The sequence below is a fragment of the Chiroxiphia lanceolata genome, chromosome 7 (assembly GCF_009829145.1).
Source record: "Chiroxiphia lanceolata isolate bChiLan1 chromosome 7, bChiLan1.pri, whole genome shotgun sequence".
NCBI lineage: Eukaryota > Metazoa > Chordata > Aves > Passeriformes > Pipridae > Chiroxiphia > Chiroxiphia lanceolata.
The window spans coordinates 10,248,439-10,263,250 of NC_045643.1; the positions used below are offsets into that span (position 1 = coordinate 10,248,439).

At 39.6% G+C, this 14,812-nt stretch overlaps 1 protein-coding gene across 1 annotated transcript in view; it reads right to left on the reverse strand.

Annotated features, from left to right (window-relative positions):
• HECW2 (HECT, C2 and WW domain containing E3 ubiquitin protein ligase 2) overlaps positions 1–14,812 on the reverse strand; it is a 153,669-nt gene that overhangs the window by 65,259 nt on the left and 73,598 nt on the right. The window contains exon 3 of the mRNA XM_032692883.1: positions 9,479–9,586. Coding sequence (XP_032548774.1) covers positions 9,479–9,586 — 108 coding nt within the window. The remainder of the gene's footprint in view (positions 1–9,478; positions 9,587–14,812) is intronic.

Here is a 14,812-nt window from a genome sequence, read left to right on the forward strand (position 1 = left end):
AGTGAACATGGGCTTTTTGAAGACTGAATCTTATACACAGCAATAATATAAACCCATCATAGGATAAGAGGCAGCTAAGTGATTCTTTTTCATGGCCATCAATGCTAGAAACTGCAGTTAATGTTAACAGAAGAAGAAATCTCAGAGGAGCCCTGTCAGTTCAAAGCAGCTGAGGATCTAGCTTTTTGACATGTCTTGTACTGTGTTATCAGAACAAAAAGTTGATTAGGAGAGGTTTTTCTTGATGACTGATGGATTCCTGAGCTCCAGATATACTGAAAATAGATATCTGTGGCTGTTACAGGTGATAAACTGAGAGGTGTTCTAAGGCCCCATAAATATACAGACCTCTTCAGAAACAGTAAGTTCAGTTATCTGCAAACAGAACTTCAATGCTTTGAGAGTTGAGTTCAATACCACATTAATACACAGGCTTCCTCTGAACTGTCGCATACTATAAATGCACATTAGCATGTGAGTCACTGACAGTGTTTTTCCCAGTTTCTTTCATTTCTCCTGCCACCTTGCTTTCATGTGTTTCCTTCAGGCGAATACTGGCACTTCTCTTTTTTTAACCTACTTTTTCCTCCTCAACAGGTTAATTAAACTGCTTTGTATGTGATCCTTAATGAAAAAGTTAATAGTAAACCCAGCAAAGGAGAGACATTTGTACCTGACCACAGGACCTTTTGCTGTATCACTAAACTAAATATGACATTTCAGAACACAAAAATATTTTCATTCAGATGGGTGGGTGGTGGTGTGGAAATTACTCTATTCTTGATACTACATGTGCCCTGTTGTAATTGACATTCCTCTAGACATCATACAGACCACAATAAATTCCTTCTTCATTTAAAAATAAGCCAAAAAGGAAATTGGGGGATCTATAATTCTTTAAAAATTATCACACAGCCGTATAAAAAGTGATCTATATGTTCATTAATCACAACACTCTGTACAACCATAATCCTCTTCTTTAAAAGCTAATAGCTGTTACCATCTTATAACCATAGTTTTATAGCTCAGGTCTATTACATAAAAATGTTGGAATCAGTAAAGGTTTCTGGGACTCCAACACTGACATTTGAATTTCAAAAGAACTTCTGCATGAAATTACAGCGCTGTTCCCTCCACGGACCATATACTCTTGACTCTTCAATACTAAAGAGATCAGCTTACACTAAATAATAGCTTGCTTTTAAAACATCACTAATTCCCCAAAGTTCCCCACTTTAACTGCTTTTTTACTGCTGTTAATACTTTACCTTTGCCCATCAAAATAAGGCTTTGTGAAAAAAAAGATACTAAGAATACATAAACATATGAACATAATCCTAGAAGAATGCATTCTTTCCAGAAGACTGATAACGCAGAAAGCAAATGTGTTTGCTGTAAGAACAGTTTGCTCCAGACAGATCCTAGTCAAATGAATCACCCATACTGGAAGTGGAATCACACTGCATTGACAAGGGATGGGCAGAGACACCTCCAAAAGACAAGTCCAGTCCTAGTTGGGTTACAACAGTCTGTGGAGGCCAACAGCACTCCCAGTTAACTGTATGGAACCTGCCCAGCAGCTAATATTTCCTGGGCATTGCAGCTGCCCAGATGCCCAGAACCTACTTAGGCTGAAGCTGTGGCTCTCTGCAGACAGAAACATATCTCCTCCAACATTCAATGAGGAAAAAGCTGACAGCACATGAACTCATCAGAAAAATAAGAGAGCATGTTCTGTGAAACTTATTTAAGAAAACTTTGCCACTAGAACAAATTAAGTTACTCACATTCAGGCTTTACAAAGCTATAAAGGGAGATGTAATCCACGGAAAAGGGACTGTTAAATCCTATTTGTCTCCCATCTGAAATCCAACACCTCACAGACAACTGCAGGAGTGCTGAAGTGCTCTGCATGTCCTGCCAATTGAATTTCTTTTCCTTAGCAACAGTGACAGTTCAGCAAACTCTACATTTTGCTTGGACATTTAGCATTCTCTTCTCTGCATCACTTTAAGCATGTACATTTTCAATTACTTCCTACTGGGCAGTAACAAACACACCAGCAGAATGCAAGGGCCAAAGCTGGCTGCCTCCAGGTACTTGCCATCTCTCTCAGCAGGTGTATCACAGAATTTGTTTTACAAAAGGAATGATAAGAAAACCACCTAAAAAGTGAGTTGAGCAGACTTACAGAAAGCTTTTTAGATAAACTAGGATCAATAACAGAAAATGCTTATGTCCCAGTGGTCTCTCCATCTAAGCTGCTTCAAAAGAAACTACTTGGACAAATGGGAGGTAACAGAGTTTACCTATCCCTGCCAGCCCCACTCACTTTGCCATCACTCTGAGACATCCTTATTTACAGCCATGAGCACTGACTATTCTGCTCTAATTTGGCAAAGCATTTAATTATAGTCTAACCTTTAAAAAAAAACGCTGGGGGTATTATGTGCTTTAGGAAGTCAACAAGGCTTGCCACAAATGTAAAAAATACAAGACTTGATCCTGTTTCAGTTGTGATACTCAAAAATAGCTGTTAAGAGACAACAGATAAAAACAGCAGAAGAATAACAGAAGTATTTCTAACTCAGTGAATATGTTTATAAATAGAGTAAGGGACAATAACCCTGAGTCCCCAGATAGAACACTGAAAGGGCACTGGTTGCAGGGCATTACACAGATGAATGTTCCAGGCACAGAACAATTCCATGTGAGAAAACCATGACCTTTACAGAATTTAATTTAAATGGTAAAAAACAAAGATTGGATAAAAGTAATGAATTACATTCATAGAACATTCACTGATATTGACCATTTTGGTCATAACCATTAATAAAACATAAACACTGTTCATACCTCTAGTAACAACTCTGCTACAGCAGCCCTTAAAAGCTAAAAGTATATAAAGTTCAATTATTTAATTGATATTTTTTCCCTTCGATATCTATCAGCTTTTTACAAAAAAGAGAGCTGTGAGTCTGCTCTGCTAGCTACAAAGTATTGCAATTCCAGTCCTCATACACTATTTCTGCAAAAGTTACAATTTCATGGAAATAGGGACTGAATACTCCTCACAAAACCACATATTACCACATTTTCTGAACATATCTCATAGTCTACTCATGCAGGTCCAGAGGAGGCCACCAAGATGATTAGAGGGATGGAGCACCTCTCCTAACAATACAGGCTGAGAGAGTTGGGTTTGTTCAGCCTGGAGAAGAGAAGGCTCCAATGAGAACTCATTGTAGCCTTTCAGTACTTGAAGGGAGCTTATTAAAAAGATGAGGACAAACTTTTTAGCAGGGCCTGTTGTGATAGGACAAGGGGCAATGGTTTTAAACAAAAGGAGGGTAGATTTAGACTACATATAAGGAAGAAACTTTATACAGTGAGAGTAGTGAAGCACTGGCACAGTGGGGCGATAGGTGCCCCATCCCTGGAAACATTCAAGGTCAGGTTGGATGGGGCTCTGAGCAACCTGATGCAGTTGAAGATGTTCCTGCTCATTGCAGTGGGATTGGACTAGAGACCTTTAAGGGTCCCTTCCAACCCAAACTACTCTCTGATTCTACGCCACACACATGAGATTTTAAACACAAAACACACAGCATCTGTGCAGTCACTGCATCCAAGTATCACATTGTGGCACCAGAATTAATTTAACCACAAACATCCCAGGGGTGATTTGGAAATGATTGATGTGTCAAGACTGGCAGTCTCTGGATAAATCCCAACAGCTGCCACTCTGGATTACTGCTCAAGACATAAAGCCATAGCATTGGTAGAGAAAATATATGCAAATCAATATATTTCTATTCTACTCACAGTAATGACTATGACATCAAAGGTTATAAATAACAACAAAGGGAAAGTAGGTGAAGGTGTTTCTTGTGGATACTGTAATTAACAAGGCCAACATAGTCTCAAAGCAGGCCCTTGGCCTAAGTCCATATTAATAAACGAAGCAGGACCATGGCAGAGACTCAAGCATGAGCACACAACCACATATACTGTGGAGTGGTGACCCCTGACACAGGGGAAGGGGTGGCTGCATGGCTGCAAGTAACAATGGCACTTGCTCACAGCTGCAGAAAATAGCCCCTGGCCTGTTTTACCTACTAGAACACGTGCAGTCTTTAATTTCTGGGCACAACATATGGAAACACATAAGCAACAGTTACCTCTTGTGTGGCAGTGACTGTACTATACTGAATCTCTTCCCTCCCATGGCATCTCCAACACAACCTGTCCTTCCCCATATTGCAGAAAACTGACTTAGAAACTGCAGATTATGAATGAGCAGCAGCTGTTATCAACTAGTCCTACATTAAACTCGAGCTTCCTTTCATACATTTTTTCCTACCAGCCTTCTTATGGATCATTTCACTCCATCTTTCTGCTAGCTCTGTTCTCCATAAGGAATAACATCACCATCATCTCTGTCTCCATTAAAATTTCCCAAGGGAGCCCCTGATATCCCAAGGAAGGGAGACCTGAACAGCCTGATGCCATGCTAAATACCAGATGATCATACCAAATGCAAAAGCATTAAACTGCGTTGCACTTCCACACTATTGCCACCTGTTCAGAATAATACTCCTTGAACCTGTTTCTTTTTACAAGAGAAGGATGAAAACTCTACAGCTGTGTTTAGTAATCCTTATGTAGTTTACAGGGCAAAAAACTTGAGGGAGCCGTCTAGCGAGTCATTGTTTTCCTTCCCTCACATTTTAGCAAGCCTCAGAGCAGGATGTTTGAAAGCCACCTCTACTATGTAAGGAAAGAGCATATAAAGCATATTGATTCTCAGATTCACCTTCCTGAATCTCTAAGATGACTGAGTTCCCTTTCATGCCTATATAGCACTTCTTCTCCTTCCCCAGGGAAAAAAGAGGAGCACCTGCAGTTCAGAGCCACTCACTGTGCCTCGAGGTGACAGCTTAAGGACACCAGCTGTTCGTGATGGTGAACTGGACTTTGTATTTTGCAAGTATTTTCCTTCTCCTCTGTATAATCTTTCCCCCCCCTCCCCTTCCTCAGCCACTCCCGTCAGAGGCTGCTTGTTTTTCTGGAATACATTAAGTTCATTTCTCATTACGCCACTGTTGATTCCTTTGATTCTCCCTTCTCAGGGTAGATCCTACAGAATTTTTGTGTTGATTTTTGTCTGAAGCAAATAGAGTTTCCTTTGATCATCCTTGTTTTGCTAATTTTGGATGCTTTGAGGGGAATTAATGTCTGTTTTTAGCATGAAGATGAGACTCTCCCCCATCCTTTCTGCAGGTTGTTTGATGTGAATAGAGCAGATCGCAAGCTATGCCTTTACACGTTACTTTCTTGAAAAAAAACCAGAAGATGCTGAATCCATGGGGAGGGATTTTAAGAGGAATAAATTAAATGACCTTAACACTGAGTTACAATACTGAGGACACACAGTAATACAAAATTCAGAAAAGTGCTTATCCAAGGCCTATCTTTAAACATAAGCAAAAATTTGACAGACCTTGGTGAAACTATAAATAAATTTACAATTATGCTCACGGAAAAACAGCTTCCCAAATTAAGGCATAAGATGTTTTTCTTAAAAGATACAAATCTTTTTGCAGAAGGAATTTGCAGGAGGAATCTTAGGCCTAGCCCAGCTGACTCCCACTGATTAACATTAACGCAATTAAAATGGAAATGCTCCTTCTGCATGAGATTTGTTTGCATATGGCTTGTTAGTGATGCTGTAATCCTCTGCATTTCACCCTCCAGAGATGTGACTGGTGAAAGATAAGTAATGTCCCTAAGCTCTGACACTGCTGGGGGAAAACCACATCCAAAGTCTTTGGGATAAATGCACACTGTGCACGCTGACTGATCACAACTCATCATTCAACGTTAGTAACTTACGTTCCCATTCTTGCCAAAAAGATGCGACAACTTTAGGCCAATTTCGACTGTAAATCCTAAAGGATTATTGTGGTTACTTAGCAGTTGTTCAGCATAATTCTGTTAACAAATATCATCAGTCCTTATTGCTGGCTCAATGCTTCTGAGGCTTGCAGCAACCATTCTTCCTCTCTCCTTGTGTAGGGGTAGAGCAGGGAAACTGCAATTATATAGGTATTGCAGTGTATAGGTGGTAGCAATTATGTACTGTCCATGCTCCAAAAATAAAACAGCTGCAATCCAGAAAACCCTGTAGTGACAGGAGTCCAGCTCTACCTTTGTTCCATACTTAGCTTTCCATCAGCCTCCTGGAGCTTCTCTATACCTAAGAGCATAAGCAATAGGTAGAGGATTGGTCAACAGCAATGTCACCAAGTTCAAGAGGCTTGCAAGTGTCTACACCAGGGGGTGGAGCAATCCCAGGCATCGCCAGAGCCTCTGAACAGACTGGCAAAGCTGCAGCCCTGCTGAAAAGGAACTAGGCTTAGGATGACTACCAAGTTGAATACGAGCCAGCACATGTTCTCAATGCAAATAAAACAAACCACCTCACAGGATACATTAAAAGGTGTGTGACCAGTGGAGAAATGGAAGGTAATGTCCCCCTCTGCATCGGTACTGGTGAGGAATACTGTGTCTAGTTTTAGGTCCCTAGGTTCAAGAGCACAGAGAACATGGAGAGTGGAGAGCAAAGGGCTACAAAGATGATTGGGATGGAGAAAATGTGACCTGCGAGAAGAGGCTAAAGGAACTGTCATTGTTTAGTCTGGTGAAGACTAGGTTGGGGCAAAGCAAATGTTACTATCTCAACTCCTTCCCATTCTATCAGAGATTTTAAAAGGGACAGTGGCCCCAAATTTAAGATATAGCCATTCATATTGGATGTCAGAGAAATCTTTTTAACTGGGACAATAATGCAGCACTGGAAAAGGTTACTTACAGAATCCGCAAAATCTCTGTCCTTGAGGGTTTTCAGTAATGTGCTTCATAAACCACACTTGACCAGGCAGGTCAAGTGTTGGTCCCAGTTTGAGAGCAGGAGGTTGGATGCAACCAATATTACTATGCTGTGATTAGTCTCCAGATGATTTTAGATTGATTCATTTACATATTTTGTCCATGCCTCTTACTGGAGCTGCTGCTTTAAAAATTCAGGGACATTGCTAATGGTCTGCTGCATGTCATTACTGTGAGGAATAAATATGACAAACCCCATGTACCATGACCTGTATCTGACATATTCTGCCTCTCAGCAAAGATATTTCTAAACAAGAAATCTACAGTTCTAGAGTTCTTTCCCAAATTTGGAAAATAATGGCAGATTAAAGCAGAAATATGTTATACTCAATAATCTGGCACATATTTCCTGGGAACGTTAGCCTCTTCATTTGTTTCTCCCTCTTGCTATGACAGTAGCATCACATGCAGTGCTACACTGAGTGACAAATTATATCTGCACCGCAACAGAAGAAAGAGGCCATCAGGAGAGCTAAGTTTGTCTCTGTGGCTGGCACAGGCTGGGCAGTGACAGTGTCTGCAGAGCATGGTGAGCACCCTGACAGCACAGCTCTTCCCACACGCGGCCTGGTGCTGCACCGCAGTAACACTGTGGCTGTACCTGAACTGCACAGCCACCTGCTGTGTCTGCCTGAGCCGGGATTTAGTGATCTCAGGAATAAAAAAGAAAATAAAAAAAAAGAGCAGCTGCCTGGAGTTGCATCAGAGTTGCTTCACCACCTATAAGCTACATGAAAAAGCCTTGCAGAGCAAACACAGTCACATATCTGTGGAGCCCTCTAGCTTAAAAAGTGGAATCAGAAACGCAGATAACTTTTGGCCTCTCACTAGAAATACAAGTGTCACTGGTGACATATTTATCTTCCATACTATGTGGTATAGCAACATATGCTCATAAACATTCCTTTTTACAGTTCTCAGGTGCTGCATAATTGCTTGTCTCTTTTTCATTGTATGGCAGCAGAACTGCTCCTTAGTGAAGATAACCATGATCAAAGAACATACATCCTGCACTCCTTCTGTCAGCTGATTGCGAGGTGCAGTTGGTTGCAAAGTGCAAAGTCATTTGCAGCTGAATTTAAGTCCAAACTACTAGTCCTTGAAGCATTAGTTTGGGTTACTCACATGAACTGAAAATGTTGTTCAAGAGCCTCATCTCAATACATAATGAAGCAACACTTAACCAGCTAAAAGATACAAACATCTTTGAAGTCAAACTGCCCCTACTGGCAACAATACTGATGGAGTATATGTACAAGAAAGATGAGGCAATGAATTTTACTAACAGACATTTTAATCTGCTTTAATATACCACTGTCTTTGGCACAGGACAGTTAATTATCTTTATTATTTTCTTGATCATTATCTTCAGTTCAATCATTTTTTTCCTGTAATGAACTCCTGAAATGGAATTAAATTTTATCCTATTAAAGTTTTTTTATTATTATTATAAAGTGTGTTGTGTAACACACAGGGTACTTGGCAAGATGCAGTGATGAGTTCTAGAAACAGGAAGCTTTAATAATTATTTTTAGTACAGAGTATACAACACCTCTTGAAATACATGTACTGCTGTTATATCAGTTAATTAGAATAAAAATTTCTGCCAAAACCTACAGTTAGCAACACTGCAGTGTACAGTGAAGAGTGGGAGTATTTTTTTTCTTTTAACTTATGCAGGAAGATTCATTACTGTGAGGCTAAACAGGTGGTAGAGCAACTCACAGCTCTTTTGGGACTGATTGCCACTTTGATGCTTGGCACATCAGAGTTTCCAGCAAGCTCTGGTACAACATCCTAGGATTCGAACCTCAGTTTCTTTAGGGGATCCTGTACTTCAAATGGTAAGATACCTCTGTTTCATGAAAAAGCAAAAAACAAAGAAAAAAAATAGCACAGAACAGAGCAGCTTAGCTTCCTATAAATCCTGGCTGTGGCATAGCTCTCTGATTTGAAGCTTGGCTACTGATAGTCCTTACAGAGTCCAACTGAAGACTTTATTTCAGTCATATAGAGACTCTCAGTATTTCCAAACTGCCCAGTGGATTTCCCAGCACAACAAATCTTCAGCTGAGAAATTCTGATGCAACTGAACAGGAGGCTGGCACTTCCTAGAGACAAATCTATCCTTCATACTAACAAACATTAGCAAGCACTACTACATCGTTACCTTCTCCTCCACATGCATTAACATTTGTTCAGCTGAAACTTGAAGCTACTTTGGGAAGAGACTTCAACTTTCACTGTGTATATAGTATATGACACTGCACAAGGCAATTTCTTCCTCCCTTAAACTGAAACATGCTAAGAACATCCCTAGAGTACAAATGTACCTCTAAGATCAACTCCATTTTTATAATGTCCAGAAAAAGCACTGGAAAATGCTGCCCCTTAGGGCAACACAATCAATTCCCTTAGTTTATCAGAGGGACTGATTAAATGGATATCAAATGCCATGCTGTTGACTTGCCTTGACACTCCAAGGCACTCTCGCCTTGGAATACACACTGGATAAATAGGTACTCACATTCCATGAAGTAGGGGCCAGGTTCAATTCGCCATACAATTTGTCCTTTTTGCGTGCCAGTCACTCCCCGATTCTTGGAATCCCAGAAATTGGCTGGAGAGTTCTCATCTGAAAAAGGGAAGGAAAAAAATAATTTCAGCAAGTAGTATTTGTAATAGTAGCTTTCTTGGTTCTCTGTTTCAAGAGGCTCAGACACAAGAAACTACTTTTACTAAATAAATAAATCAAACTAACTGGCAAAAGATAAATGGCTTCTCTTTTACAGTTGCTAGATCAATTTATGCAGAGGGAGCAGACATACACACAGCCAAAGTAAATATATGGTTTCCTGTAAGAGGTGACCTGCCAAGGTACAGTATTAAATTCCCAAACTTCCCTAACTCAACAGAGAGGCTGTTGGGAGTGTAGAGCTGACAGAAACCTCATCACAGAGTTACTGCACTGTTTTATACACCAGTCCTGCTCTGTGATGAGAAAATCTTAGCATTCATTCCCTAGCTAGGAAGCGTGGACTTGTAAGTAGAGCTATCAAGTTAGAGGCCCAAAGTGCAGAACTGTCACTTGGTAAACCAGAGCTAGAAATGAGAGATTCAGCAAAATACATTCAAAAGAGAACAGAAAAACAAACAGTATCTGCACAGCAGCTTAGCAACATCAGTATTTTCCCCTCTGAAATCAAGATTTTTGTCCTAACAGTAACAAACATGGTCCTTAGGGCCTTTTTTTATTTACCAGCCTGTGTTCAGACACCCAGAAAGCCGTATTAGTGAAAGAAAATCAGAGTGAGAAGCTGCTTGAAGGGGCACGAAGGTTAGTTATGATGACACAGACAAAGCTGACATAAATTCAACTGAATTCTTTTGTACAGGAAGTTCTTTGGAAGTGTGCATTGTAACGTTATACCAATGCATTTTGGCAACTGTTTCTTAACCAGACAATTTTACCTGTGACCTCAAATACAACATCCTAATTCTTTCCAGTGGTACTGGATATTCTTTACTCTTAACTAAAAAAAAAATATAAATTCCTGTTTTATTGTATACATTTGAATGCATTCTGCAATTTTAAAATTCTTCACTAATAACTGAGCCTACTGTAGCTTTGTGCATGAAGCTCCTATCCGTTCAAGCACATTCCTTTGCCCTTTGGTAGGAAATCCCACAGATGATTACAGAACTGTCACCTACATATCAGAAATCCATACACTATTTATGGAGGAACAAGAAACAATGCAGCTTTCTTACTGTTATCTTAAAAATACAAACACTAAAGCTTCTCTTTTTCCTTTTCACTCTGCTCACCTCAGCATATACATGGTGACTCCACTGAATCAGGGTTACTGCAATCTGTACATCACATCCCACCAAGCTGACATGCACAGCATTACCAGACATATGCTGGGCTTTTGTGGTTGCTCAACAGTAACTTACACACTGCCCAAAACCTCAAAGAGCTCTGGAAAGTCAAGAAGCAGCCATGGAAAGCTACTGACATTTTTATGCCTCCAGGCATGGGTGACTTTGAGAATTTTTAGAAAGCTGTGGTCTGAACACCTTAACATCATGACAGGTCCAGAACAGTTTCATAATTATCTCAATGACAACAAGAAGGGACAGGAGGGTTCTCCTAATACCTGTGGTCCTCAAGCTTGTAATACCCCCAGGCCTAACTTTTCGTGTGGAGTCAACGTGATGGCACATAAACTGTACACGCTATAAAGTCAGGCACACAGGCAGTAGAATCTTAAACCATGCATATTTATTCTCCACTACAGAAAAAAACTTTTGGCATAAACAAAGCTGTATCTCACCCATGCTTTGGGGTTTTTTTCAAAGCTATATAAAGAGGAATGCTGAATATACAGTCCGTATAACCATGCCACAGGCCTTAAGAAAAATCTCTATGTGGTTTGCAATGACACTGTAACCAAAACAATACACTGTTGATGAATTTATTTTCTTTTTTTATTTTTAATGTGCCTTCCTAACCCAAGGCCCTATCATCTTCCAGAGAGAACCCTGGCAAACCATGAGATACTGTTTAACTTCCAGCAGCACTACACTAGTGACTGCTTTAGTCCACTATACAAACTTAGTTATCCAAAACATCTTTACCAAAGGCAAGTAGATTCTTTAAAAATTCCAGTTATCTGAAACACAGTTCTAAACTATTCAGCATTCTCATTTCATCTATGTAAATGAAGATGTACTGATGACAATAAACACCTCATCTAACATGCTCTAGTCCTGCATTTCTCTATTTAATCAATTGGAGAAGAGTCTGTTCATAATTTTAAGAAGGGCAAATGTTAGATATATTATACCCATAAAAATTAATACTTTTTATTCTTATCTAGTTCAACAAATTAAGGAACTCTTAAGCAATGAAATATGCCTTTAATGGTGATATTTCCAACAATAAGGCACAAGCAGTTGTTCTTTGTTTTTTTAGTCAGTTACTAAGTAAAGTCAATGGTAATGTTTACAGGGACATGAGTGAGCTTCAGAAAAGGTCCTCCATGAACTGAGTCTTGAATTCTGAGCTGTTAGTTACAAGAATGCAGAACACTTTCTTTCACCTTATTTAATAAAATAAATTTATGGAAGTCTCTGGATTTTCAGCCCTTACATTAAGAAACAGACTCCTTTGCAGCAATGAAGACTAAATCATTGATAGACTGCCCACAGGCACACTGCCACTGCAACAGAAGGTGCTGGAGACAGAGGGATGGAAAGCACTGACAGACCACTGCCTGTCAGCAATCAACTCAAATTACAGAATTTATTTTGGTCAGCTTTCATTTTTTTCTGAAACAGATGGGTTTTTTCTACTTCTATGATGTTATTCACATAGGGGAAAAATTACATTACTAATACCTACGGAAAAATAACTGCAAAGCTCAGTTCATGGGTTTTAAAAAGAGAAACTGAACAGGAAAAAAAGTGCATAGCATGAAAACTAATTAAAGTACACAATACTGACAAAAATACTGACAAAAAAAGAGAAGTGTTTGAGAGCACAAAAAGCAGCATCAGAATTATCACTCCCTCATTTCTCCACCTCACCAAAACATATGTATGTATGTATATACACATAAACACTATATATATACATTCCATAGGGAACTTCAATTCTACGCAGTTCTATTCCCTTTTTAGCACATTAATCATTGCTGTTTCTGAAACTGGCAGTTGTTCTAGAATCTGGGCCAAAGAGTAGATATAAATATCCCTTCCCAGAACATAAAATATGCAACAAAATACTGTCTTACTGCATCAATATCTTGTCTAGTGAGTCTACACTTCTGAAAGAAATTAAACAATGCAAGATATCTTTCTGTCTTCAGTAACTCTTGGACATAGAATATTACAGGGCATAACTTCTGAGAGCTGCAAGCCCTGTACAAATCAGTGCATTTGAGACAATGTTCTACAATGAAAAGTGGGTAGCAGTAAATGTATCACTGTGTGGAACTTGACACCGAGTAGTGCTCCTTCAAATCATTGTAAAGCAAACGCATTCTGAGTAATAATGTTTTCTTTATTTAACTGCTAAGCAATCAGCCAAACCTGGCATTAAGAGCTGTACTCATTTTTTTCCCCATTTTCAGGCTTCACCATCATTACAACATCCTTGAAGTTAAATTAGACACCAACAGCGCCCGCAATACCCACAGCTTGAGCCCTCCATGTCAACACTGTAGTTCTCCACCTGCATCCACAGCTCTGCCCTCATGCAACAGTGAATCCAGCTACAGGATGCAACTCCCTCTGACATGTGTCAATGCCACACAGCTACGTTATGTGAAAAGCAATAAAGAAGTACTGGATAAATGAATGAACAGTGCAGTGGAAGAAGGTGGTATTGTTTTTAATAGAATTAGTTTTTAACAGTAAAATTACGCCCATAAAATGAGTAAGAGCCATAAGCTCCAGTGTGCCCATGCCTTCTCTGTAGTGGTAGCCTAGAACTGGGCACAGCACACAGATGTGTCTCATCAGTGCTGAGTAGAGGGGAAGGACCACCTCCCTCAACCTGCTGGCTCAGGCTCTTCCTAATGCAGCCCAGAATGCCAATGGGTGACCAGGGCACACTGTTGGCTCTTGTTTAACTTCTTGTCCTCCAGAACTTCCAGGTCTCTTTCTGCAAAGATGATTTCTAGATGGCCAGCCCCATCCCAGTGTCAGGGGTTATTTCTGTTTGCCCATTTTCCAGCCTTGTGCTGAATGGCAGCAGAACCTTCTGTTCTATCAACTGGTACTCCCAGTTGTGCACAAGGATGTTACACTGAAAGCCATGCTAAGCCAGTATCTGACATCAAGGATCAGGAGGCTTCTGAGGAGATCACATTTTGTTCATTGTGTCCTATATCTTTCACTATTTCTGTCCTGGGAAAAAGGATAAACTACCGGAAATCAATCACCTCACAGAGTCATTTTGCATAGTTTACAGTAACAAACAAATAATATACAGCCTTTTATAAGACAGATAAAGAGGAACTGCCACAGACTAATTATCTGAAACAAGCCTTACAGTCCCAGTGCACAGACTAGTCATATCAAACCATCAGTCTTCTTCTGGTCCCAGTTTCTGTGGTCAGTAGTGTTGGGTTATGCAATAAAAGGCTTACTTCCATGAATACAAACTATTTTTATTCTTCAAAAGACATTACAGAAGTCACAAATTCCTGGTGTGGAAACGTCACTTGCCTACTGCATAGGATAAAATTTAGAAGTTCCCTATAGCAATCTAAGAGGTTCAAACTTTTGCATACTGATCTCTTTTTTGTATTACATTTATAAAGATGTTCATGTGCAGAGCTCAGAGAGAAGGTGATGTTAACAGATTCTGATTGTCAGTGAATGGCTTTAATTATACGCAACTTTACAATTTTCATCTTTTATACCATATATGGGTTTTCTAACTCACAGCACTTGAAAAATCCAGGCAGTTAAGCTCAGGAAAGATCAATCACGTTGGTAACATCATTGTATCCCTGCATAATTCTGTTATCCTTATTTGGGATTTACATGCCAATCTCCGTTTTTTCATCCCTTTCAGGAAAACGCTTTACACAAAATCTTTTGAGGTGTTTGTACTGTTAAAATTTTAAATTAAGTTCAGATTGTCAAAATGCTGACTTCTTTAGCATTTTAGTTTAATTTCATTAAATTCTTGAGCACTGAAGATGATGCAAGCAATGCATCCAGTTATTAAGGGGGGAGGGGGTGTTGTACTCAGCCCAGGGAAGCTTTCAAAGCATCAGTCTAATGTTATTTCTCTTGTCAGGTGTTATCCTACAGTGTGTATCAGCAGAGCTGGGAGCCTTACTAG